Source organism: Scyliorhinus torazame, chromosome 10 (assembly GCF_047496885.1).
Source record: "Scyliorhinus torazame isolate Kashiwa2021f chromosome 10, sScyTor2.1, whole genome shotgun sequence".
NCBI lineage: Eukaryota > Metazoa > Chordata > Chondrichthyes > Carcharhiniformes > Scyliorhinidae > Scyliorhinus > Scyliorhinus torazame.
Genome location: NC_092716.1, coordinates 110,131,895 through 110,154,470, shown reverse-complemented (window position 1 = coordinate 110,154,470; position 22,576 = coordinate 110,131,895). Strand labels below are relative to the sequence as shown.

Below are 22,576 nucleotides of genomic sequence, written 5' to 3'. Positions count from 1 at the left end.
AAAGGAATGCTTGAAAAGGAAATATTGCAGGGAAGAGCGGAGGGTGGGGTTGAGACTAACTGAAGAACGCCTTCAAGGGTTAGCACATGCATGATGGGCTGAATGGCCTCCTCTTCTGCTCAATGATTTTCCACAGTGCTTTTGAAAGGTTGAGAAGGGTTTGACAGGTGAGGGTGAACACCCCTGTCTACTCTTGAATGGAGAAGTCCTGTTTTCGCTAGTGGTTACCTGGCAAACGGAAAAACATTTTTTTTTTGGATCGAAACTGTTTGAATCATGCATACTCCCAGCCACAATTGTTTGGCATTCTCGTAGACTCGACTGGGCTTGTATTGTGTACACAAGCCTGTTTCCCATTTCGCACGGAAGCAGAGCGACTTTGCTTTGTTGGGTGTGGCCCACTTGTTTCCATTCGCATGCACAATTTTGCTCACCCTCTACAAGGGAAAGATATATAGAGACAGAAGGAGCTTTCTTGCCCCTTTGCTATGCATCCTGAACACGTTCACTGACAGCTGCTGACTGCACGGGGTTACACTCCGTCTTTTATGTGCAAGCCCAGCGGTTCAACATCAGCACTTTCAACCCTGGGAGTCAGTCCAGCTGATCCTGGTTCCGACACCTACATTAAGCAGTCACTGGACATCAATCAGGGACAGGAAGATGGTAGATTTTGCCTTTCCTAAGCACATATATACTTTTAATGGATTACAAAGAACAATACAGCATAGGAACAGGCCCTTTGGCCCTCCAAGCCTGCGCCGATCACGAGTCCCATCCAGACCAACCACCTGTATCCTTCTATAGCCCGTCTGTTCATGTGTCTATCCAGATAAGTCTTAAAGGTTGCTGAAGTATTTGCCTCAACCACCTCACTTGGCAGTGCATTGCAGGCCGCCACCACCCTCTGTGTAAAAACTTTCCCCGCACATCTCCACTGAACCTATCCCCCCTCACCTTGACCTGTGCCCCCTTGTAATTGTCTTTTCCGCCCTGGGAAAAAGCCTCCAACTGTTCACCCTATCTATACCCCTAATAATTTTATAAACTTCTGTCAGGTCACCCCTGAGCCTCCGTCTCCCATGGGGGAACAATTCCAGTTTATTCAATCTCTCCTCATAGCTAATACCCTCCATACCTGAGGAAGGAGCAGCGCTCCGAAAGCTAGTGACATCGAAACAAACCTGTTGGACTTTAACCTGGTGTTGTAAGACTTCGTACTGTCCTCCATACCTGGTAAACCTTTTCTGTACTCTCTCCAAAACCTCCATATCCTTCTGGTAGTGTGGTGACCAAGATTGGACACAGTATTCCAAATATGGCCTAACCAACGTTCTATATAACTGTAACATAATTTGCGAGCTTTTATACTCGATACTCCGTCCTATGAAGGTAAGCATGCCATATGCTTTCTTTACCACCATTTCCACCTGTGGTGCCACTTTTAAGGATCTGTGGACCTGCATGCCCAGATCTCTCTGTGTCTCTAGGCTCCTGATAGTTCTGCCATTTATTTTATAGCTCCCACCTGAATTGGATCTACCAAAATCCATCACCTCGCATTTGTCCGGGTTAAATTCCATCTGCCATTTCTCTGCCCAAATTTGCAGCCTATCTATATCCTGCTGTAGGGGAGAGGGAGAGTTCCAGAGGGAAAGTACAGAGAGAGAAAGTGAGAGTGTGAGAGAGACAGAGAAAGAGCGAGAGACAGTGAGAGAAAAGGAATAAACGAGCAGGAAATCAAAATAAAAGTCATTATAAGAGCAATTAACATTTATATAGCACCAGTACAGTAATTAAACTTTCCGAGGTGCTCCTTAGGAACATTATGGAATAAAATCAGATTCCGAGCCACAAAAGAGATATTCAAACAGATGACCAAAAACGTGGTCAAAGAGGTCAATCACAAGCAGTGTCTTAAAGGAGGCAAGCGAGCTAGAGAGGCAACGAGGTGTAAGGAGGACATTCCAGAACTTGCCAAAGGCATTGGCAGCAATGGCGGAGTGGTTTAAATCAGGGATGCAAAGGAGGCCAGAATTAGATATCTCGGTGGGTTGTGGGACTGGAAGAGGTAACAGAGGTAGGGGAAGTCGAGGCCATGGAGGGATAAAACAGGGAGAATATTTAAATCAAGAAGTTGCTTGATCGGGTGCCGCAAATAGAGGCGATAGGGGGATAGGACTCGGTGCGAGTTAAGACATTGGTAACAGAGTTTTGGATGATCTCACGAGGGTAGGATCTGGGTGATCAGCCTGGAGCACATCGGACGTTAATGAGGGTTTCCAGGGCCGATGAGCTGAGGCAGGGGTGGAGATGGGCAATGTTATTGAAATGGAAATAGACGGCCTTAGTGATGGCACAGATATGAGGTCAGAGGCTCATCTGCAGATCAAATATGATGCCAAGGTTATGAACAGGACCGGGGCGGGGGGGTGCAGATTCCACACAGGCAGTCACCTGGAATTGAACCCGGGTCCCTGGCGCTGTGGGGCAGCAGTGCTAACCACTGTGCCACCGTGCCATCCCTGTGATATTCATTGGGTGAAAAGTGCTAAAAGACATGCTGAGGTCATGGGAGATGCCCTACAAACACTAGTCTTTCATTTTGTTCAAATAATCATATTTAGAGGTGCCTTTCGGCTGAATGATGACATTACAATAAATGCACTGCTCCTTTTAATCGTTAGAACTCTCCAGATAGATCTAGATGCTCAGACTGATTCACATGTTGTGTAAAAATTGTGTCACTGTGCTAAATGTGCCTTGTTGTTGGACACGAGCCAGAGTTTTACTCCAATCCCTACAACTCACTTACACTATCCTGTGAGTACCATTCACTTACACCATTCAGAATGATCTTTTCACCAACTGCACAGATTGGCTGTACTCAGGAGAACAGTATGTTGCATCCTAAGGCTTTCCAACTGGAGTTTCCATGGTGAAATATAGGACACTGATCTGTTGGTGTTTTGCATCCTCCCAACTCTCACATAATTGGCAGTAGTTTTCCAGAAGCCAACACAAATTCTTCTTGTCCACCCACCAATCGTTATTTCCGACATGGATGAGGGTGGTGCTCGGCATTCCCACTCTTTTTGATGCATTCTCTCACACAATGAAGGGCTTTCACAGGTGCCCAAACAGCATGACTATCCAGCCATTACTACAGTGTTGTAAGTGGGAGCTTGCTGTTTGAATTGTATGCCATGTGTGGCTGGAAGTCTTTAGGAATATTGATTTAAAGTACTGGGCAATTTAAGGGTTAAAATCCTGAGTTAGAGTGTGTTTGACTGCAATGGTCATGTTTGTTTAAAAATAATTTGGTTTTGCAGGCCTGAGTGCTAATAGCAGCGAAATTGATAAATGGATGTGTTTTTCAGCCTGAACTAATAGACTGTGGTTTGACTGGAAGTCTCTGGGGAGTTAACGTGCTTTGCAGCCTGCAAGGATTTTTTTTTCAGCTTGGGGAGATGAGGTCATTGCTGGGTGGAGCTGCGGAATGCAGAGAGACGTTTTGAAAAGCTTTAGCGAGGGAATTTTTGAAGAAAGCTTTGGAGAGAGGAGTTGAATTCTGATCTGCCTGATACTGAGTCCACAATTCTCCCACAGTAAGAGAGGGCGCGATCTTCCGGACACTCTGCGCCGGAAAAGCAGCTCACTGCGGTGCAGCGTGGTCGGTGAAAGCCGGGAGACCTCACTCCCGAGATCCACCTAGCTTGCAATGCCTCGCGAGATTGCATTGAATGTTGCAAGGGAAATCCCGCCCACAATGTGTGGGATCGGTTTTGGCAAATCTGCGTATTAGAGCAAGGCAGTAAGCCTTACTCTAATTTGCAGATTCCCAAGATACCCGAGGATTTGGGATTCAATCCCTTCGCCTCTGGGACCTCGGGCGAGTGCCGTTTGGTACTGGTACAAGTGGGGACCAGACGGAACAGCACTCTTTTTGTATCTAATCACTGGTAAGCCTGTGCTGTGGTCCCTCCAGTAAATTCCTCCTGCAGAACAGTGAGCAAAACGGAATGCAGTACTGCAGACCAAATCTAACCAGGGGCCTGCACAACAGAGAAAGAAATGGAAAATGCTGGGAATCCTCAACCAGTCTGGCAGCAGCTGTGGAGAGAGAAACAGAGTTAATGTTTCGAGTCCGTATGACCCTTCCTTAGAGCTAAAGAGAGGGAGAAACGTGATAGATATTCCCTCTCTTTGGCTCTGAAGAAGGGCCATATGGACTCAAAATGTTAGCCTGGATTTTCCAACCCTTCCAGTCCCGCCGAAGGCCACCCCACCACACAGTGAGATCCTCAGCGGAGGGATCATTGAGCCATTCAAAACGCCGTCGTCGTCAGTGGGACCAGAAGATTCGTCCGGCAGCTAATAGTGAGCCAACCTTCACCACCACAAAACATGCCGGGGTGTGGGGTGGGGTGGGGGGAACCACCTGTTAACTCGGTTTCTCTCTTACACTGACACTGCCAGATCCGTTGAGATTTTGCCAGCATTTTTCTGTTTTTATATCAAATTTCCAGCATCTGCTGTATTTTGCTTTTATTTTATTGTACAACAGTAATTGTAATCCATTCTAATCCAGCTGTGTTCAAATTAGAGTTAGCTCGCTCAGGGGGGAGGCCTGGATCCATTTTTTCCCCCGTGTAATATGGAAGTGGAAATCTGGAACCTTCTCCTCAAAATGGCTGCACTTGCAGGGAGAAGTTTTCAAGACTCTGATTTTTTTTTAAAACATTAGGCGAGGTTATCCCCGGGCACGGAATAAACATAGAACATAACAGCGCAGTACTGGCCTTCGGCCCTCGATGCTGCGCCGACCTGTGAAGCCAATCTAAAGCCCATCTACACTATTCCCTTATCATCCAAAGGCAGGTAAAAGGGGTTGAGGTATGCATCAATGTTGATCCAATTCCTCAGAGCGGAGAAAGAGAATCAGAAAATCAGCCCATTCCAGTGACTCCTGTTGGTCACTGGGTCATCTGGGCCCAGTATGGATGCAGCAGCCATGGATTAAAAACAAAAACCCCACCAGCATTCGCTCTGCAGCTTGCATAGAATGAACAGTAGCAGAGGACCTGTGGAATTGTGCCCAGAAGAATAAAACAGAGAGAAAGGTGCAGAAAAGAACATGCGCAAAGCTACCCTGCCATCGCATAGTAACAGTTACATTTGGGAGCATGTTGTCACTTGAAGGTGTAGAACGTCAAGGGAAATGGGCAAGTCATTCAGGATAATCTATAGTCTACAAGTGTAACACCCTGCCAATTCCAAGCAAAGTAAATTGGCCAAAACAGTTCTCTTTAAACAATTTCATGCTCACATCTAGAGAACAGAAGTTTGCTGCCACTGCCTTGCAAACGGTCTGGCCTACTTTCTCACGGACTGTTCCTTTTATGGCTTTCCAGAGTCTAACCAGTTTAACAATAGTCACACTTATCTTAAACCAACACACCCTTGGCAAACACCAAAGAGCATAGGGAAAAAAATAGCAACCAAAAGATTTTTTTTGAAACAAGAGGGTGGAGCCTTCCAACTGAGTTGGAGAGATGGGAGCAAGAGGTTTCCTGACAAATACTTCAGAATTACAGAACATCCCAGACGGACCGGCCTGGTGCGGTTCTACCCAGCCGTGACTCAGTGAGTAGCACACCTACCTCTGAGTCAGAGGATTACGGGTTCAAATTCCACTCTGGATACTGGAGCACTTTATCCAGGATGGCACTCCCAAGCCCGATGGAAGGAGGGTGATCAGTCGAGGATGCCATCCTTCAGATGAGACACTGAAAACTATGTAATAGTCACCTTTTCCAAGTAACCCCCTTCTAAAGGAATTAGAAACAGAGAATTTCTACAGCTCGGGGGACCATTCAGCCCATCGAGTCTTCGCCAACCCCCTCTGAAAGAGTTCCTTATCTAGGCCCTTTCCCCCCGCCCTTGCCCTGTAACTTCACTTAACCTCTTGCTGCGCCAACAGTTTGTGGCAGAGAATTCCATATTCAAGCCATCCCGTCTGCTGTAAGTATTTCTTCACCATTAAATTCCTTTTCGTTCTCATTTTAAATTGCACATTCTTGCTGCTGTTAACTGACCACATTCCCCAAAGACTTCTCGACCTTCAATCACTGTCGAAGAGAAACCTAATTTCTCACGCCTCCCTCATAACAGTAATTTATTATCTCGGGAAAATCAGAGGGTTTTTTCTCCAAAGCACATGTTTTTTCAAACTGTGCTTATATTCTTCTTATAAGGAGATACCTAGAGCTGTACACAGAACTCCAACTGCAGCTTAACGTATTCATCTTTAATGCCTGCTCAAATCAGTTTGTTCTGCTCTACTGCCCTTAAACCAACTTGATAATTCACCCATTTTAACCCTGTCCTCACTCTTCGGCACTGGCTCCATGGCCAGCAATGGTTTGCGTTTAAAATTCTCACTCCTGTCTTCAAAGCCCTCCATAGCCCTATTCCTCCCTATCTCTGGAATCGGCAACCCCACAACCTTCTGAGATCTCTGCACTCCCATTCCCCATGCCCCCTATTCGTGCAACTGCCTAATCTCCATCGTTCCACCAGTGGCGGCTTGGTGCATGCTCTGGAATTCCCTCCCTAAACCTCTTTCATCTTTCTCTCTTCCTTTCCATTGTTGCATGAAGCCAACCTGATCAAACCGGTCAACTGTCGAAAAATCTCCTTATTTATCTCGGTGGCAAATTTGGGTTGAAAATGCTCCTCTGGGGCACACGTTGGAACATTTTCTATCTTAAAGATATGGTGGCACAGTGGTCAGCAATGCTGTCTCACTGCGCCAAGGACCTGGGTTCGATTCCGGCATTGGGTGACTGTCTGTGTGGAGTTTGCACGTTCTCCCTGTGCCTGCGTGGGTTTCCTCCGGGTGCTCCGGCTTCCCCCTCACAGTCCAAAGATGTGCAGGTTAGATGTGTTGGCCATGCTAAATTGTCCCTTAGTGTCCAAAGGTCAAGTGGGGTTTTGGGGATAGGGCAGGGGAGTGGGCCTAGGTAGGGTGGTCTTTCGGATGGTTGGTCCAGACTTGACGAGCCAAATGGTCTCCTTCTGCATGATAGGGGTTCTATGATTATATAATATACAGTTGCTGTTGGTAACATCTCCAATGACCCATTCAAGCTCCCTGAAGCTTGTCAGTCTCGAAACCATACCTTCCTCAGCAATGATGTTAAGGGACAGAAGCATCGTGAAGTTTCTGTGGTTTTTACGAAATATCCATTACCTAATCTCCTGTGGTGTTCCTCTTTTTGTTTCGGTGGATCGACAAGTCCCATTCCTTCATTTTGAAGAGGAGCAAGGAGGCTACCTGGCTAATGGTCATTCCTTCAACTAACCCGCGGATTAAATGGTCATTTATCCCACTTGGTCTTGTGGGATTTGACTATATACTTTTTGGTTTCTGTGTTAAGCTGCAAAACACCAGTGCCGACACTACAAACGTCCTCCATCAGTTGGGAGTCCCTGAGCACAACCTGAGAACATAACAGGACTTCTTCTATCCTCTTTTTCATGCTATCACCGCTCAGTGGGGGTTGGTGAGGGGGCAGGGTGGATTAGCACTTATAGAAAACCACGTTAACATTCTTCCCAAGACAATTCCTGAATTCTCAATGGGTGCTTGCTAGCCTCTGTAATTGTCATTTGGGATTGACAGGTCCTTCAGCGATCTTCTCATGTAAAGGGTGAGGGCGAGGGATTAAGTTTCATAGAATCCGTAAGTGCAGAAGGCGTTCATTCAGTCCATCGAGTCTGCTCCAGTCCTCCGAAACAGTACCACACCCAGGCCCAATTCCCCCACCTGACCTCGGGGCAATTTAGCACAGCCAATCCACCTAATCTGCACATCCTTGGAGAGTGGGAGGACACCCAGAGGAAACCCATACAGACACGGGAAGAACATGCAAATTCCACACAGCTCCCCAAGGTCGGAATTGAACTCGGGGCTCTGGCACTGTGAGGCAACAGTGCTAACCACTGTTCCACCGTGCCAGTCCAAATGTGTGGAAAGGTATGATAAGTTAAAGAGAGAAGACACAACAAGAGATCAAGGTAGCAAAACGGGAAACAATGATACTTGCCAAGACAGGACAGAGTGTACAAATCGAAGAATGAGCTAGCAGATAAGCTAAAGTAAACTGGGATATTAGATTGAGGGGTAGGTCAGTCAAGATGCAGTGGCAGATATTAAGGAGATATTTCACTCTGTAAGACTTGAAGGGAAGAACACACCATCTATGTTAACTAAGGAAGTTAAAGATATTATCAAAGTGGGAAAAAAAGCATGCAATTTTGTGAGGATTCGTAGCAGGTCAGAAGATGAGACAGAATAGAAGAAACAGCAAAGAATCACTCGAAGAATAATAGGGAGGAAAAAGTTAAAAGTTATCTAGAAATATTAAAATCAGACAATACGAGTTTTTATAGGTATTGAAAAAGGAAAAGAGTAAAGTGAGCAATGGCCCTCGAGAGTCTGGGAATTAATAATGGAAAGTAAGGAAATGGTGGATGAATTGAAGGGAGATTTTGCATCAGTTTTCACTGTAGAGAAGAGTGGCACGGTGGCACAGTAGTTATCTCTGCTGCCTAGGCGCTGAGGACCCAGGTTTGATCCCAGCCCCGGGTCACTGTCTGTGTGTTTGCACATTCTCCCCAGGTCTGCGTGTGTATAGTTTTGGTCTCCTTACTTAAGAAAGGATGTAATTGCAGTTCAGAGAAGGGTAATGGGAGTCTGGAATTTGCTGCCCGAGTTGGCGGTGGAGGCAGATACCCTAAACTCTTTTAAAAAGTATCTGGATCTGCACCTTAAGTGCTGTAAGCTACAGGGCTCTGGACTGGGTGCAGGAAGGTGGGATTAAAAAGGGCACTTGGGTGTCCTCGGGCTGGCATGGACAAGATGGGTGAAATGGCCTCATTCTGTGCTGTAAATTTTCAATGATTCTAAGGTTCACTCAATTGATTCCTGGAATGAAGGGGCTAACTTAAGAGGACAGATCGGGCGTATATTCTTTGGAATTGGAACGAATAAGACATACAAGATTCTGAGGTGCTGCAGAGTGGATCTTGAGTTTCCCCTTGTGAGAGAGGCCAGATTTAGGGGTCTCCCATTTAAGATGGAGATGAGGAGAATTTATTTTCTCTCAGAGGGTCACGAGCCTGTGGAACTCTCTTTCCTCGAGAGCAGTGGAGGCAGGGTCATTGAATTTTAAAGGCAGAGGTAGATAGATTCTTGACTAACGACGGAGTCAAACATTATCGGTGGTAAGCATGAATGCAGACTTTCGGCCATGATCAAATCAGCCATGATATGATTGAATGGCAGAGTAGGCAGAAGGGGCAGAATAGCCTACTCCTAATTAGTGTGTTTGCACTTCCGGTTGCGGCTATGCCTAGGTAGGTCGCACGTTCGGCAGCTCCCGCTGGGAACGGACTTTTGGGCTCTCTAGAGGGGCCCCAACGGCAATTGTTTGACGGCTTCCAGTGTGGGAAGGTGACAGCAAGGTCCCCCCGATATTATATGGATTGGACCAGGAGTGGAGCGATGAAAAAAGTGATCTTGGAGCAGCGAAAAGTGAGAGGGAGAAAAAACAAGATGGCGGCGGGTGGAGACCAAGCAGCATGGGCGCAGTGGTCGCAGGAGCAGCAGGGGTTTCTTAGACGCTGCTTTGAGTAGCTGAAAACCGAAAAGCTGGCGCCAATGAAGGCGGCGATTGAGAAGCTAGTGGAGACACAGAAGGCCCAAGGGGCGGCGATCCGGGAGGTGCGGCAAAAAGCCTCGGAGAACGAGGACGAGATCTTGGGCCTGGCGGTGAAGGTGGAGGCGCACAAGGCGCTGCACAAGAGGTGGACGGAAAGATTTGAGGACCTGGAGAATAGGTCGAGGAGGAAGAATCTTCGGATTCTGGGTCTCCCCGAAGGAGTGGAGGGGCCCGATGCTGGGGCGTACGTGAGCACGATGCTCAATTCACTGATGGGCACGGGAGCCTTCCCGAGGCCTCTGGAGCTAGATGGGGCTCACCGGGTCCTAGCAAGGAGACCCAAACCAACGAGCCGCCAAGGGCTGTCGTGGTGAGGTTTCACCGCTTTATGGACAGAGAGTGTGTCCTGAGATGGGCCAAGAAAGAGCGGAGCAGCAGGTGGGAGAACACGGAGATCAGAATTTACCAGGACTGGAGTGCAGAGGTGGCTAAGAAGAGAGCGGGTTTTAATCGGGCTAAGGCGGTGCTCCATCGAAAGGGGGTAAAGTTCGGTATGCTGCAGCCAGCGCGATTGTGGGTCACGTTCCAGGATCAGCACCACTATTTCGAAACGCCTGATGAGGCATGGAGCTTTATACAGACTGAGAAGTTGGACTCAAATTGAGGGTTTGTTGTGGGGGGATGTTTACTGTGTATACAGTGTTTATTACGTTTAGGGAATGTTCCTCTGGTTTGGGTGCTGGATGGGGATGGGTGAAGGGATTGGATGGGGAGACTGTGGGAGAGTGTGGGTGTCGGTGTTAGAGGGGCAGACCCCCACGAAAGAAGAGGGGGAGTGGAGGCCGGGGGATGGGGAATTGGGGTCAGGCTGCAAAAGGAGCTGCGCCAGAGGGGGCGCGGGCTTTTTCCCGCGCTATGGAAGGACGGGGGTGGGGGCCGGGGGGGGGGATGGGCGGTGCTGGAGAGGAGCGCGCACTGACTGCCAGGGAGGGGGAGGGGGGATTCTCACGCTGGAGGGGGTCGATGGAATGGCGGGAGAGGCCGGGGTCAGCAGGAGCCAGCTGACTTACGGGAGTGTCATGGGGGGAGCAAAAGGGCTAGATGTGGATCTAGCGGGGGGAGGGGGGGAGAGGGGGGGGTATAGGGTTGCTGCTGCATTGGCCAAGGGGGAGCGGGAAGTAGGAGAGGTGGTCAGGGCGGGGGTCCGCCATCTGCGGGACTGGAGGGTGCGGGAGGCACGGGCACGTGGCTGGCCTAGAAAAGGAGATGTCGGCTGGGGGGGTGGGGGGGTGGGGAGCAGCAGCCCCCCAATCCGGCTGATAACTTGGAATGTGAGGGGCCTGAACGGGCCGGTCAAGAGGGCCCGGGTGTTCGCGCACTTAAAGGGACTGAATGCAGATGTGGTTATGCTCCAGGAGACACATTTGAAGGTGGCAGATTAGGTTAGGCTGAGAAAGGGATGGGTAGGACAGGTATTCCATTCAGGGTTGGATGCGAAGAACAGAGGGGTTGCAATACTGGTGGGGAAGCGGGTGTCGTTTGAGGCAATGAATATTGTAGTAGATAATGGAGGTCGATATGTGATGGTGAGCGGTAGGTTGCAGGGGGTGCGGATGGTACTGGTAAACGTATATGCCCCGAATTGGGATGATGCCGGATTTATGAAACGCATGCTGGGTCGGATTCCAGACCTGGAGGTAGGAAGCTTGATAATGGGGGGGGGCGGATTTCAACACGGTGCTGGACCCAGCACTGGATCGCTCTAGGTCCAGGACGGGTAAGAGGTCGGCTGCGGCCAAGGTGCTTAGGGGGTTTATGGACCAGATGAGGGGAGTGGATCCATGGAGGTTTGTCAGGCCCCAGGCAAGGGAATTTTCATTCTTTTCCCACGTCCATAGAGCCTACCCCCGGATAGATTTTTTAATTTTGAGTAGGGCGCTAATCCCGAAAGTGGAGGGAACGGAATATTCGGCCATAGCCATCTCAGACCACGCCCCGCACTGGGTGGAGCTGGAGTTAGGAGAGGAGAGGGACCAGCGCCCGCTGTGGCGTCTAGATGTGGGATTATTGGCGGATGAGGAGGTGTGCGGGCGGGTGCGGGGGTACATTGAAAGATATTTGGAGGCCAATGACAACGGGGAGGTGCAGGTGGGGGTAGTCTGGGAGGCGCTGAAGGCGGTGGTCAGGGGAGAGTTAATCTCCATCAGGGCCCACAGGGAGAAGAGAGAGAGCAGGGAGAGGGAGAGGTTGGTGGGGGAGATCTTAAGGGTGGACAGGAGATATGTAGAGGCCCCCGAGGAGGGACTACTCAGGGAGCGGCGGAGCCTCCAGACGGAGTTCGACCTGTTGACCACAGGGAAAGCAGAGGCACACTGGAGGAAAGCGCAGGGGGCGACGTATGAGTATGGGGAGAAGGCAAGTCGGATGCTGGCACACCAGCTTCGTAAGAGGGAGGCAGCGAGGGAGATAGGTGGAGTTAAGAATAGCAGGGGGAATATGGTGCGGAGTGCGGTGAGAATAAATGAGGTATTTAGGGACTTCTATGGGGATCTGTACAGATCTGAGCCCCCAGCGGGGGAAGAGGGGATGTGATGATTTTTGGATCAGCTGAGGTTCCCGAGGGTGGAGGAGGAGGTGGCTGGTTTAGGGGCGCCAATTGGGCTGGAGGAGCTGGCTAAAGGTTTGGGGAGCATGCAGGCGGGGAAGGCCCCGGGGCCAGATGGGTTCCCGGTCGAGTTTTACAGGAAATACGTGGACCTGCTAGGCCCGTTGCTAGTGAGGACTTTCAATAAGGCGAGGGAGGGGGGGGACCTTGCTTCCCAACAATGTCCAGGGCTCTGATCTCTCTGATCCTGAAGCGGGACCAGGACCCACTGCAGTGTTGGTCGTATAGACCGATCTCGCTCCTCAATGTGGATGCTAAGTTGCTGGCAAAAGTGCTGGCTACGAGAATTGAGGACTGTGTACCGGGGGTGATTCATGAGAACCAGACGGGATTTGTAAAGGGCAGGCAGCTAAACACTAATGTGAGGAGGCTCCTCAGTGTGATTATGATGACCTTGGTGGAGGGGGAAGCGGAGGTAGTGGCAGCTATGGACGCGGAGAAGGCCTTCAACCGGGTGGAGTGGGAGTATCTTTAGGAAGTGTTGCGGAGGTTTGGGTTCGGGGAGGGGTTCATCAGCTGGGCCAGATTGCTATATAGAGCCCCAGTGGCGAGTGTGGCTACAAATCCGCGGAGGTCAGAGTACTTTCGGCTGTACCGAGTGACGAGGCAGGGGTGCCCACTGTCCCCCTTGCTGGTTGCATTGGCAACTGAGCCTCTGGCCATGGCACTAAGGGAGTCCAGGAAATGGAGGGGACTGGTCCGAGGGGGAGAGGAACATCGGGTGTCGCTGTATGCTGACGACCTGTTGCTGTATGTGGCAGATCCAGTGGAGGGGATGGCGGAGGTCATGCGGATCTTAAGGGAGTTTGGGGACTTCTCGGGGTATAAGCTTAATGTAGGGAAAAGTGAGCTCTTTGTGGTGCATCCAGGGGACCAGTGAAGGGGGATAGACGACCTGCCGTTGAAGAGGGCGGAAAGGAGCTTTCGGTACTTAGGGATCCAGGTGGCTGGGAGTTGGGGGGCCCTGAACAAACTCAATTTGACGCGGTTGGTGGAGCAGATGGAGGAGGATTTCAAAAGATGGGATGTGCTGCCACTCTCGCTAGCGGGCAGGGTGCAGTCGGTTAAAATGATGGTCCTCCCGAGGTTTCTCTTTGTGTTCCAGTGCCTTCCCATTATGATTCCCAAGGCCTTTTTCAAATGGGTAGGTAGGAGTATCATGGGTTTTGTGTGGGCAAATAAGACCCCGAGGGTAAAGAGGGTGTTTCTGGAGCGTAGCAGGGACAGGGACGGCTGGCGCTGCCGAATTTGTGCGACTATTATTGGGCAGCCAATGTGGCGATGATCCGTAAGTGGGTAATGGAGGGAGAGGAGGTGGCGTGGAAGAGGTTAGAGATGGCGTCCTGTGTGGGCACGAGCCTGAGGGCGCTGGCGACAGCACCGCTGCCGCTCTCACCGACAAGGTACACCACGAGTCCGGTGGTGGCAGCGACATTGAAGATCTGGGGGCAGTGGAGATGACACAAGGGCGAGGTGGGAGCCTCGGTTTGGTCCCCGATTCGGGAGAACCATCGGTTCGTCCTGGGAAGGATGGATGGGGGATTTTCGAGCTGGCATCGGGCAGGGATTAGAAGAATAGGGGACCTGTTTATAGATGGGCCGTTTGCGAGCCTAGGGGCGCTGGAGGAGAAGTTTGGGTTACCCCCGGGGAATGCTTTCAGGTACATGCAAGTGAGGGCGTTTGTGAGATGGCAGGTGAGGGAATTCCCGCTGCTCCCAGCACAGGGGACTCAGGACAGGGTGATTTTGGGTGTATGGGTTGGAGAAGATAGGGTTTCGGCGATCTACCAGGAGCTGAAAGAAGAGGAGGAGGCCTCGGTAGAGGAGTTAAAGGGCAAGTGGGAGGGAGGAGCTTGGGGAGGAGATAGATGAGGGTCTGTGGGATGATGCCCTGAGTAGGGTTAATTCTTCCTCCTCTTGCGCCAGGCTCAGCCTAATACAATTCAAGGTTATTCACAGAGCGCATATGACAGGGGTGAGGTTGAGTAGGTTCTTTGGGGTGGAGGATAGATGTGGGAGGTGCTCGGGAAGCCCGGCGAATCACGCCCACATGTTCTGGTCGTGCCCGGCATTGCATAGGTTTTGGAGGGGTTTTGCGAGGACTACATCCAAAGTGGTGAAAGTCCAGGTCAAGCCGAGTTGGGGGTTGGCACTATTTGGGGTAACGGACGAGCCGGGAGTGCAGGAGGGGAAAGAGGCCGGTATCCTGGCCTTTGCGTCCCTGGTAGCCCGGCGGAGGATCTTGCTATTATGGAAGGACGCGAAGCCCCCCAGTGTGGAGGCCTGGCTAAATGACATGGCAGGGTTCATTAAGCTGGAGAGGATAAAGTTTGCCTTACAAGGGTCTGTGCAGAGGTTCTTCAGGCGGTGGCAACCGTTCCTAGACTATCTCGTGGAGCGTTAGGAGGAGGTCAGCAGCAGCAGCAACCCAAGGGTGGGGGGGGGGGGTCTCTTTCGGGGGGGAATTCGGGTGGGTGGGGGGGGGGGGGCTTCCCTAAGGGTATCTTTGATTGTCATATGGGGTGATTACTGTATATGGGGAAACCCAATGTAAAAGTTTTGTATAATTTTTGACTGTTGTGTTTGCGTTTCTTTCTTTTTGTTATTGGGGGGGGGGTTGTTAAAATTTTTATTGGAAAATTTGAATAAACATTAAAAAAAATGTTTTAAATTAGTGTGTTTGCATACATGATTTAACCTGTGCTGATGAATCATCTGCTCCTCCCACAACCATATTGGACCTGGAATACAAGCAAACTTACACATGTGATTTCTCCCTCTGCAAAAGATCGGCTCCATTTTAACCTTTGTTTCCCAATCTGGAAAGAAGGCGAGTGTCAACATGAAACTGTGCATCTTATTTCTGTTCTCAAAGACCTCACATTCTAACTAAGCCTCACCGGACACACTGACTCATCGTGTCTGATCAACTCAAGAGCAGAGAAAAATACTGGTCCCATCAAGATGCAGTCTATTGAAATGTGTCAAAAGATTTGCAAGATCCTCACTGTATATATCTGCAAAGGTATCCATTCAAATACCATCACCAACAGAAAATAAACAAGGCTTGTGTGATTCAACCGATTTTTAATTACCCCTCATTGTGTGTGAACAGAAACATCGGTTGCCGTGATCAACAGAGAGAAAAGTCATGACATAACTGAATGGATAAGTACCTCAATCATACAGCTCATCATCTCGACCAAATGGTAAACCAATTACAGAACTGGACATACTCAATCATCCAGTAACACAATGCTCCAAAGCCCTGCTTTACCACACACACACGGACAGATTTCTGTGATAGTGCCAATAAAATTCAATCTTCTTCCACATACTGAACGGGACAATGTTCTTTTGAAGAAGCATTCGGAAATCCTCTTCATTTTCAACAGTATACACTCGGAGCACGTGAGACTGACGGCGACATTTATTTTAAGCATTTTCCATGTTGAATAATCTCAGCATTCTGAACACTACATATTTTTCAGATTCATTTGATGTTATACTTTAGGTATCCATAATATAAACCATCTGAATACCTCAATTAGATTCCAGTCTGTACGTCACCCCCAGGTATCCATTATTCCATATATAAACCATCTGAACCCCTCAATTAGATTCCAGTCTGTACATCACTCCCTGGTATCCATTATTCTATATACAAACCATCTGAACACCTCGATTAGATTCCAGTCAGTAACTCACTCCCGGGTATCCATTATCCCGTACCAGCCTCCCCGAACAGGCGCCGGAATGTGGCGACTCGGTGCTTTTCACAGTAACCTAATTTGAAGCCTACTTGTGACAATAGGCGATTTTCATTTCTATATATAAACCATCTGAGCCCCTCAATTAGATTCCAGTCTGTACGTCACTCCCGGGTATCCACTATTCTATATATAAACCATCTGAACCCCTCGATTAGATTCCAGTCTGTAATTAACTCCCGGGTAGCAATTATTCTGTATAAAAACCAGCTGAACACCTCGATTAGATTCCTGTCTGTAACTCACTCTCGGGTATCCATTATTCTATATATAAACCATATGAACCCCTCAATTAGATTCCAGTCAGTAACTCACTCTCGGGTATCCATTATCCCGTACCAGCCTCCCCGAACAGGCGCCGGAATGTGGTGACTAGGGGCGTATCACAGTAACCTCATTTGAAGCCTACTTGTGATAATAAGCGATTTTCATTTCTATATATAAACCATCTGAACCCCTCGATTCGATTCCAGTCTGTACATCACAGCCTGGTATCCATTATTATATATATAAACCATCTGAACCACTTGATTTGATTCCAGTCAGTAACTGACTCCCGGGTATCTACTATTCTATATATAAACCATCTGAACCCATTGATTAGATTCCAGTGTCTAACTCACTCCCGGGTATCCATTATTCGATATATAAACCATCTGAACCCCTCGATTAGATTCCAGTCAGTAACTCACTCCCTGGTATCCATTATTCTATATATATACCCTCTGAACCCCTCGATTAGATTCCAGTCTGTAACTCACACCCGGGTATCAGCTATTCTATATATAAACCATCTAAACCCCTCGATTAGATTCCAGTCAGTAACTCACTCCCTGGTATCCATTATTCTATATATATACCCTCTGAACCCCTCGATTAGATTCCAGTCTGTAACTCACTCCCTGGTATCCATTATTCTATATATAAACCCTCTGAACCCCTCGATTAGATTCCAGTGTCTAACTCACTCCCGGGTATCCATTATTCTATATATAAACCATCTGAACCCCTCGATTAGATTCCAGTCAGTAACTCACTCCCTGGTATCCATTATTCTATATATATACCCTCTGAACCCCTCGATTAGATTCCAGTCTGTAACTCACTCCCTGGTATCCATTATTCTATATATAAACCATCTGAACCCCTCGATTAGATTCCAGTCTGTAACTCACTCCCTGGTATCCATTATTCTATATATAAACCATCTGAACCCCTCGATTAGATTCCAGTCTGTAACTCACTCCTGGGTATCCATTATTCTATATATAAACCATCTGAACTCCTCGATTAGATTCCAGTCTGTAACTCACACCCGGGTATCAGCTATTCTATATATAAACCATCTAAACCCCTCGATTAGATTGCAGTCTGTAACTCACTCCCGGGTATCCATTATACTATATATAAAACATCTGAACCTTCGATTAGATTCTAATTTGTAACTCACTCCTGGGCATCCGTTATTCTATATATAAACCATCTGAACCCCTCAATTAGATTCCAGTCTGTAACTCACTCCCGGGTAATTATTATTCTATATATAAACCATCTGAACCTCTCGATTAGATTCCAGTCTGTAACTCACTCCCGGGGTATCCATTGTTCTATGTAGAAGCCCCTGCACGTTGGGAATATTCAGAAACTCGTCATTATCTCTGGAGATCCACGATTGCTCCAGCATGATTCGACAGAGCAAATGTCAAGAATGAAGTTCCTGTGCCTTCACAGGCTTCCTAATGAGGCATTCAAGGGCGTTTATGTAGCTCAAATATTTCCTACCTCGTGTATTTGTCGCCATGTCTGCCACTTTTTGAAAAGCATCCAAGAATGCGGCCGCTGCCAGCACCGTGGTCCTGATATGGAGAGAGAGAAGACAGTGTTAGAAAGCGGTTGGCTAATCACATATTTAATTGGGTGAATTTTCTCTCTGTTCCCTCTCCTTTATCTGCGTGGAGTGAGTTGGCACCTTCTCAAGCAAAGTTGCACCAAACGTGCCCTTTACGTGGGCACCATCCTCAGACAGGGGCACAGGATCTCTGTTGGGTCATGTTAGAAACCAGGGGGAAGGATAATAATAATAATCGCTTATTGTCACAAGTAGGCTTCAATGAAGTTACTGTGAAAAGCCCCTAGTCGCCACATTCCGGCGCCTGTTCAGGGAGGCCGGTACGGGAATTGAACCCACGCTGCTGCCTTGTTCTGCATTACAAGCTAGCTGTTTGGCCCACTGTGCTAAACCAGCACCTGGAGACAGACTTCAGGAGTGCACGTACAGAGATCACCAAAAGCTCGGAGAGAGGACATTAAATAATTAACAAGCTTCACATCATGAAATAGGCACCAATAAATGCAATGAGGAGTTCAGGGGGAATGTCTATACCTTGCGATTGTTTAGGGAGAGGAGGCTGCTGCCACAGGAGGCAGACAGCTTGGATGAATTGAAGGGGAAGCTGGGTGAATGCACGGGGAAGAGAAGGATGTACTGATCGGGTGAGGTAGGGTGGGAAGAGGCCCGTGTGGAGCATAAACAGTGGCACAGACTTCTCCACGAATGGCCAATTTCTGTGCTGTAATTGTAATGGAACTCTCGTCTTTATTGAAGAGAGGCTGGAATACAAAGTTATGTTACAGTTAGATAAATCTCTAACCACCACACCTCAGGAAGGATATATTGGGATTGGAGGGAGCACACGCTGGTTCATCAGGAAGGATACCAGAGTTAAAAAGATTAAACGATAAGAGCAGCTTGCACAAACTGGGCTTCTATTCCCTTGAATATAGAAGATTAGGGATGATCTAATCGAGGTCTTTAAGATGATTAAAGGTTCTGATGGAGCAGATAAGAAAGAAACTATTTCCTGGAATGGAGGCACAACCTTAAAATTTGAGTGAGGCTGTTCAGGGATCATGGCACAAAGAATTGTCCAAAGCACTGTGGATATCTGGGACTCTCTTCCATAAGCAAAATCTACTGAGGTTGGGTATCGATTGAAAATTTTCAAAACTGAGATTGACAGATCTTTTCCCCTTCAGCAAAGGTGTGGAGTCTTACAGAACCAGGGTGGGTAAAAGGAGTTACGATACAGATTAGCCATGGTCTCGCTGAACAGTGGAGCAGGCTCAAGGGGATGACTCTTCCCCCCCCCCCTTTCCTAAGTTCCTAACTGTTGAAGTGAAATTCTGCTTTAGTCGTGGCATGGAGTCGGGAGGGGAACACAGTGGGATGGGGGAGGGGAGGGGATGTATTTTCTCAGTGCCTCCTCTCACTTTGCCATCTTGGCAGCTGGCAGTGGCTGAATGCCTGCCACAGGCAAGGCAGCAAAATGGAATTTGACCCTCCCATCCGCCCCTGCCACTCTCAGCCTTTCCGCGTCCAACCTTGGTGTGCCTGAGCTGGGAGTAGATGTAGCTGGTTGCCTGAAATTTGGAACTTTCTATGCCCAACATGAATACCCCTCACCCTGATTTACAGAAAGAACGAGCGAAATGAAAGATGTGTTTGACAGTACAGAACTTGAATATTGCTGAAAAGATAGACATGTTGCTGAAGCTTTCCGTTGTGCACTCATCAGGACAAATACAAGAATACCAAATTTCAAACAATCACATTTAATTTACACTAACGGGGAAAAGGACACTGGTTAATTCACAACCAGTCAATTCTGATTGGCCAAGACGTTGCTATGGAGAAAGCACTTGCTGAACAATGCTGAGTGCGTGAATAGCTACATGAACAACCAAATTAGATATTTTCAAATTAATTTACAGGATGTGGGCTTTGCTGGCAAGGGCAGCATTTATTACCCATCCCTAACTGCCACACTAGAAGGTGGTGGTGAGTTGATGAACCACTGCAGTTCCTTGGATGTAGGTACACACACAGTGCTGTTAGGAAGGGAGTGCCAGGATTGTGGCCCAGCGACAATGAAGGAATGGTGATTATACTTCCAAGTCAGGATGGTGAGTGACTTGGGGGGAACTTGCAGGTGGTGGTGTTCCCAGCTATCTGCTACTCTTGTCCTTCTAGATGGTAGCAGTCATGGGTTTGCAAGGTGCTGCCGAAGGAGCCTTGGTGAGTTGCTGTAGTGCACCCTCTAGGTGGTACACTGTTCTACATCGGTGGTGGAAGGAGCAAGTATTCGTGAATGGGGTGTCACTCAAGCGGGCTGCTTTGTCCCAGATGGTGTTGAGTTTCTTAAGTGTTGGAGCTGCACTCATCCAGGCAAGTGGGAAGTATTCCATCACACTCTTGATTGTGCCTTGTCGATGGCGGACAGGCTTTGGGAAGTCAGGAGATGTGCTACTCGTCACAGGATTCCCAGCCTCTGATCTGCTTTTGTAGCCACAGTATTTATACGGCTGGTCTAGTTCAGTTTCTGGTCAATGGTAACTCCCAGTCAAGCCCGTAATGTGGCTCTTTTGCACTTGCTAGAAGTGACATACATTTACACGCAGGGACCCTTTCTCTGCAAACAGAAGCAATATTTTCAAGCCTTTTATGAATTACTCATAGGCGTGAGGAGCCTATGGCACCCAGCTGCTTTCTCTATGGCAACCCAATAGCCAATCAGAGCTCACTTGCCAACCAGTCAGCACCCTTTTCTCCTCCAGTAGCCAAAATAGTTGTGGTCATTTGAAATTTGGCATTCTTGTGTTTGTCCTGATTGCCAGATGAAAAGCTTCAGCGACATAAATTATCATAGAATTTACAGTGCAGAAGGAGGCCATTCGGCCCATCGAGTCTGCACCGGCTCTTGGAAAGAGCACCCTACCCAAGATCAACACCTCCACCCTATCCCCATAACCCAGTAACCCCACCCAACACTAAGGGCAATTTTGGACACTAAGGGCAATTTATCATGGCCAATCCACCTAACCTGCACATTTTTGGACTGTGGGAGGAAACCGGAGCACCCGGAGGAAGCCCACGCACACACGGGGAGGATGTGCAGACTCCACACAGACAGTGCCCAAGCCGGAATCGAACCTGGGACCCTGGAGCTGTGAAGCAATTGTGCTAACCACAATGCTACCGTGCTGCCCCCTCTCTTTGCAGAAATATTCAGGAATGAAGAGGGTGTGGTTTAAACCAACTCGCTGGGTGAGAAACCCCAGGATGGGAGTGAAACCCTGCACTGATCTCTTGTCCACTATCACTCTCCAATGGGATATCCCACTCTGGTTGATTTTTAAGAAATCAATTTCCCACCTTGCACTGGGTCCACAAAGCCAACAACATCTGTCAATCAACGCAAGAGTAGGAGGACACAGTGAGCACCAATCACCTTCGTACTATCCCACACGGAGTTATTACTGGTAAACCTTGTATCAGCTCCACTGAAGTGACAGAAACAATGGTCACCCATTGTTTCTGTCCACTTGTGACTATCTCTGTCCAAAGATGCTGGTTGATGCTGAGAGTCGGCCTCAGTTACCCACTGGAGCTCCAGATGGGAAACAGCCAGGCCTCCACTTCCAACCCCCAAAACTCCACCATTGGCCTGCTACCGGAGACCTCTGTAGGGAGGTGTGGGGTTAAGATGAGTATGGAATTGGACAACAAGTCAGTTGGAAAAGCCCTGTTGAGAATGAAACGGACACTAAACCTGAATCGGAAGATTGGCACGAAATGATAGTGGCCCTCAAAATCCACGGTGTCTGACCCAAAAATGATTGGGGGTGTTCATGACAAAGTTGCTCGGTCATTGTCCTTAGCAATAGAGAAAGCAATAGGGAAAGACTAAGGGAGCAGGATTGTCCGCACATCCAGCCTCAACAGTGAGAATGGACTGGACTAGTTGTGTGGCAGTATTCATTGTCTTCTGATCAGCCGTTTCATACAATTGCCTTGGCTTCACTTGGGGTAGGTTTCATGTTGGAACTTGTTGGCCAGAGTGTTACTTGCTTTTCTTTTCTTGCAATTTAATCAGTGGATTGAAATTTCCCACACTCCCGGGAATGTACTAGGACTCCCTGACGTAACTGCAATGAGGAGGAGGACTAGGAATTAGTCAGCTGGCAAGTTCAGGCAAGGAGTCTGCCCCAAGTGACGTCAAAGCAATTGGTTCAGATGGGGCTAAGCTCCACCTCTGAGGGATGACATTGAGGGAGTTCCACCCCCTCCTTCTCTGGAGCAAGCACCTGTGCTTCCCGTGACCAACCAGTTCATCAACACTCAGTGATACACTGCAGGTTGACACATGAAAAAATGCGATGGGACCCCAGCAAGTCAACACCTTCAGGATAACAATGGAAAAACCAATCAGGACAAAAGCTCAGTGCAGCACTTGCTGTTAGATGGAGAATAAATTGAGCTGTTTACAGGAGTTAGATGCATCTTTGAGGAACTCTAATACATTTTGAGGGATATTTAACCATTGACAAATTTTAAATAAGCAACAAAATGACTT

At 48.3% G+C, this 22,576-nt stretch overlaps 1 protein-coding gene across 22 annotated transcripts in view; it reads right to left on the bottom strand.

Annotated features, from left to right (window-relative positions):
• LOC140430845 (protein MTSS 2-like) overlaps positions 1–22,576 on the bottom strand; it is a 279,557-nt gene that overhangs the window by 150,631 nt on the left and 106,350 nt on the right. For all 22 annotated transcript variants that reach the window (XM_072518582.1, XM_072518580.1, XM_072518579.1 and 19 more), the window contains exon 3: positions 17,946–18,019. In XM_072518582.1, coding sequence (XP_072374683.1) covers positions 17,946–18,019 — 74 coding nt within the window. The remainder of the gene's footprint in view (positions 1–17,945; positions 18,020–22,576) is intronic.